Here is a 5,615-nt window from a genome sequence, read left to right as displayed (position 1 = left end):
AGTCCCCCAGCCCACAGTCCCCACAGCCCCAGTCCCCCAGCCCGAGTCCCCAGCCAGGGTCCCCCAGCCCAGAGGTCCCCCAGCCCGGGAGTCCACAGCCCCAGTCCCAGCCCAGAGTCCCCCAGCCACAGTCCCAGCCGTCCCCCAGCCCACAGTCCCCCAGCCCAGAGTCCCCCAGCCCAGAGTCCCCCAGCCCACAGTCCCCCAGCCCACAGTCCCCCAGCCCAGAGTCCCCCAGCCCAGAGTCCCCAGCCCCACAGTCCCCCAGCCCACAGTCCCCCAGCCCAGAGTCCCCAGCCCACAGTCCCCCAGCTCCAGAGAGTCCCCCAGCCCACAGTCCCCCAGCCCACAGTCCCCCAGCCCAGAGTCCCCCAGTCCAGAGTCCCCCCAGCCCAGAGTCCCCCAGTCCAGAGTCCCCCCAGCCCAGAGTCCCCCAGTCCAGAGTCCCCAGCCCAGAGTCCCCCAGCCCACAGTCCCCAGCCCACAGTCCCACAGCACCACAGCCCAGAGTCCCACAGCACCACAGCCCAGAGTCCCACAGTCCCAAATCCCACAGTCCTACTGCACTACAGTCAAACATAGCCCAGAGTCTCACAGCCCACAGCCCAGAGTCCCACAGCCCACAGTCCACAGCACTACAGTCCCCCAGCCCAGAGTCCCCCAGCCCAGAGTCCCCCCAGCCCACAGCCCACAGCACCACAGCACCGAGTCCCACAGCCCCACAGCACCACAGTCCCACAGCCCAGAGTCCCACAGCCCCTAGTCCCACAGTCCCACAGCCCCTAGTCCCACAGCCCACAGTCCACAGCACTACAGTCCCACAGCCCAGAGTCACACAGCACCACAGCCCAGAGAGTCACACAGCACCACAGCCCAGAGTCACACAGCACCATACAGCCCCGAGTCACAGCACCACAGCCCAGAGTCAAGAACAGCACCACAGCCCCCGAGTCACACAGCACCACAGCCCAGAGTCACACAGCACCACAGCCCACAGTCCCACAGCCCCGAGTCCCACAGCCCCGAGTCCCACAGCCCAGAGTCCCACAGCCCAGAGTCCCACAGCACCACAGTCCCAGAGTCCCACAGCCCACAGTCCCACAGCACCACAGCCCAGAGTCCCACAGCCCACAGTCCCACAGCACCACAGTCCCACAGCCCAGAGTCCCACAGCCCAGAGTCCCACAGCCCACAGTCCCACAGCACAACAGTCCCACAGCACCACAGTCCCACAGCACCACAGTCCCACAGCACAACAGTCCCATAGCCCACAGCACTACAGTCCCACAGCACTACAGTCCCACAGCACCACAGTCACACAGCACCACAGCACCACAGTCCCACAGCACAACAGTCCCACAGCACTACAGCACCACAGTCCCACAGCACCACAGCACCACAGTCCCACAGCCCAGTCCCACAGCCCAGAGTCCAACAGCCCACAGTCCCACAGCACCACAGTCCCACAGCCCAGTCCCACAGCCCAGAGTCCAACAGCCCACAGTCCCACAGCACAACAGTCCCACAGCACCACAGTCCCACAGCACCACAGTCCCACAGCACAACAGTCCCATAGCCCACAGCACTACAGTCCCACAGCACCACAGTCCCACAGCACAACAGTCCCACAGCACCACAGAACCACAGCCCCACAGCACTACAGTCCCACAGCACCACAGTCCCACAGCACCACAGTCCCACAGCACAACAGTCCCACAGCACAACAGTCCCACAGCACCACAGTCCCACAGCACAACAGTCCCACAGCACAACAGTCCCACAGCACCACAGTCCCACAGCACAACAGTCCCACAGCACAACAGTCCCACAGCACCACAGTCCCACAGCACCACAGTCCCACAGCACAACAGTCCCACAGCACAACAGTCCCACAGCACCACAGTCCCACAGCACAACAGTCCCACAGCACAACAGTCCCACAGCACCACAGTCCCACAGCACCACAGAACCACAGCACCACAGTCCCACAGTCCACAGCACCACAGCCCAGAGTCCCACAGCCCCTAGTCCCACAGTCCCACAGCCCAGAGCCCCACAGCACCACAGTCCCACAGCCCAGAGTCCCACAGCCCCGAGTCACACAGCCCCACAGCCCCGAGTCCCACAGCACCACAGTCCCACAGCCCAGAGCCCCAGCACCACAGTCCCACAGCCCAGAGTCCCACAGCCCACAGTCACACAGCACAACAGTCCCACAGCACCACAGTCCACACAGCACCACAGTCCCACAGCACCACAGTCCTGAGTCCCACAGCCCAGAGTCCCACAGCACCACAGCCCAGAGTCCCACAGCCACAGTCCCACAGCACCACAGTCCAGAGTCCCACAGCCCACAGCACCACAGTCCAGAGTCCCACAGCCCACAGCACCACAGCACCACAGTCCCACAGCCCACAGCACCACAGCACCACAGTCCCACAGCACCAGCACCCACAGCACCACAGTCCCACAGCACCACAGTCCCACAGCACCACAGTCCCACAGCACCACAGTCCCACAGCACCACAGTCCCACAGCACCACAGTCCCACAGCACCACAGTCCCACAGCCCTACAGTCCCACAGCACCACAGTCCAGAGTCCCACAGCACCACAGTCCCACAGCACCACAGCACCACAGTCCCACAGCCCTACAGTCCCACAGCACCACAGTCCCACAGCCCTACAGTCCCACAGCACCACAGTCCCACAGCACCACAGTCCCACAGCACCACAGTCCCACAGCACCACAGTCCCACAGCACCACAGTCCACAGCCCTACAGTCCCACAGCACCACAGTCCAGAGTCCCACAGCCTAGCACCACAGTCAGACAGCACCACAGTCCACAGCACCACAGCACCACAGTCCCACAGCCCATATCACTACAGTCCCACAGCCCAGAGCCCCACAGCACCACAGTCCAGAGTCCCACAGCCCACAGCACCACAGCACCACAGTCCCACAGCCCACAGCACCACAGCACCCACAGTCCCACAGCACCACAGTCCCACAGCACCACAGTCCCACAGCACCACAGTCCCACAGCCCTACAGTCCCAGCACCACAGTCCAGAGTCCCACAGCCCACAGTCCCACAGCACCACAGTCCAGAGTCCCACAGCCCATAGCACCACAGTCAGACAGCACAACAGTCCCACAGTCCACAGTCCCACAGCACCACAGTCCCACAGCCCAGTCCCACAGCCCCCGTCCAACAGCCCACAGTCCCACAGCACAACAGTCCCACAGCACCACAGTCCCACAGCACCACAGTCCCACAGCACCACAGTCCACAGCACCACAGAACCACAGCCCCACAGCCCACAGTCTCACAGCACCACAGTCCCACAGTCCACAGCACCACAGCCCAGAGTCCCACAGCCCAGAGTCCCACAGCCCCTAGTCCCACAGTCCCACAGCCCAGAGTCCCACAGCCCCGAGTCACACAGCACCCACAGCCCAGAGTCCCACAGCCCCACAGCCCAGAGTCCCACAGCCCAGAGTCCCACAGCACCAGAGTCCCACAGCCCAGAGTCCCACAGCCCACAGTCCCCCCAGCCCAGAGTCCCCCAGCCCAGAGTCCCCCAGCCCACAGTCCCCCAGCCCAGAGTCCCCAGCCCACAGTCCCCCAGCCCAGAGTCCCCAGCCCACAGTCCCCCAGCCCAGAGTCCCCCAGCCCAGAGTCCCCAGCCCACAGTCCCCCAGCCCACAGTCCCCCAGCCCAGAGTCCCCAGCCCAGAGTCCCCAGCCCACAGTCCCCAGCCCACAGTCCCCAGCCCAGAGTCCCCAGCCCACAGTCCCCAGCCCAGAGTCCCCAGCCCAGTCCCCCAGCCCACAGTCCCCCAGCCCAGAGTCCCCCAGTCCAGAGTCCCCCAGCCCAGAGTCCCCCAGTCCAGAGTCCCCCAGTCCAGAGTCCCCAGTCCAGAGTCCCCCAGCCCAGAGTCCCCCAGCCCACAGTCCCCCAGCCCACAGTCCCACAGCACCACAGCCCAGAGTCCCACAGCACCACAGCCCAGAGTCCCACAGTCCCAAATCCCACAGTCCTACTGCACTACAGTCAAACATAGCCCAGAGTCTCACAGCCCACAGCCCAGAGTCCCCAGCCCACAGTCCACAGCACTACAGTCCCCCAGCCCAGAGTCCCCCAGCCCAGAGTCCCCCAGCCCACAGCCCACAGCACCACAGCACCGAGTCCCACAGCCCCACAGCACCAGTCCCACAGCCCAGAGTCCCACAGCCCCAGTCCCACAGTCCCACAGCCCTAGTCCCACAGCCCACAGTCCACAGCACTACAGTCCCACAGCCCAGAGTCACACAGCACCACAGCCCAGAGTCACACAGCACCACAGCCTAGAGTCACACAGCACCACAGCCCGAGTCACACAGCACCACAGCCCAGAGTCACACAGCACCACAGCCCCGAGTCACACAGCACCACAGCCCAGAGTCACACAAGTCCACAGCCCACAGTCCCACAGCCCAGAGTCCCACAGCCCCAGCCCAGAGTCCCACAGCCCAGAGTCCCACAGCCCAGAGTCCCCAGCACCACAGTCCCAGAGTCCCACAGCCCACAGTCCCACAGCACCACAGCCCAGAGTCCCACAGCCCACAGTCCCACAGCACCACAGTCCCACAGCCCAGAGTCCCACAGCCCAGAGTCCCACAGCCCACAGTCCCACAGCACAACAGTCCCACAGCACCACAGTCCCACAGCACCACAGTCCCACAGCACAACAGTCCCATAGCCCACAGCACTACAGTCCCACAGCACTACAGTCCCACAGCACACAGTCAGACAGCACCACAGCACCACAGTCCCACAGCACAACAGTCCCACAGCACTACAGCACCACAGTCCCACAGCACCACAGCACCACAGTCCCACAGCCCAGTCCCACAGCCCAGAGTCCAACAGCCCACAGTCCCACAGCACCACAGTCCCACAGCCCAGTCCCACAGCCCAGAGTCCAACAGCCCACAGTCCCACAGCACAACAGTCCCACAGCACCACAGTCCCACAGCACCACAGTCCCACAGCACAACAGTCCCATAGCCCACAGCACTACAGTCCCACAGCACTACAGTCCCACAGCACAACAGTCCCACAGCACCACAGAGGACAGCCCCAAGGGAGTCCCACAGCACCACATCCCACAGCACCACAGTCCCACAGCACAACAGTCCCACAGCACAACAGTCCCACAGCCCCACAGCACAACAGTCCCACAGCACAACAGTCCCACAGCACCCACAGTCCCAATGCACAACAGTCCCACAGCACAACAGTCCCACAGCACCACAGTCCCCACAGCACCACAGTCCCACAGCACAACAGTCCCACAGCACAACAGTCCCACAGCACCACAGTCCCACAGCACAACAGTCCCACAGCACAACAGTCCCACAGCACCACAGTCCCACAGCACCACAGAACCAGCACCACAGTCCCACAGTCCACAGCACCACAGCCCAGAGTCCCACAGCCCAGAGTCCACAGCCCCTAGTCCCACAGTCCCACAGCCCAGAGCCCCACAGCACCACAGTCCCACAGCCCAGAGTCCCACAGCCCCGAGTCACACAGCCCCACAGCCCCGAGTCCCACAGCACCACAGTCC

General features: G+C 64.0%; 1 protein-coding gene across 1 annotated transcript in view; it reads left to right on the top strand.

Moving 5' to 3' along the window:
- LOC135521331 (mucin-2-like) overlaps positions 1-4,354 on the top strand; it is a 47,479-nt gene extending 43,125 nt beyond the window's left edge. Inside the window, exons 13-15 of the mRNA XM_064947248.1 lie at positions 11-1,095; positions 2,999-3,502; positions 3,852-4,354. Of these exons, the coding sequence (XP_064803320.1) occupies positions 11-1,095; positions 2,999-3,502; positions 3,852-4,354 (2,092 nt within the window). The remainder of the gene's footprint in view (positions 1-10; positions 1,096-2,998; positions 3,503-3,851) is intronic.
- Positions 4,355-5,615: the final 1,261 nt, after the last annotated feature.

The sequence above is a fragment of the Oncorhynchus masou genome, chromosome 29 (genome assembly GCF_036934945.1).
Source record: "Oncorhynchus masou masou isolate Uvic2021 chromosome 29, UVic_Omas_1.1, whole genome shotgun sequence".
In the NCBI taxonomy this organism is placed as follows: Eukaryota; Metazoa; Chordata; class Actinopteri; order Salmoniformes; family Salmonidae; genus Oncorhynchus; species Oncorhynchus masou.
The sequence above is the reverse complement of the archived record's forward strand: the minus strand, read 5'-3'. Positions and strand labels throughout refer to the sequence as shown.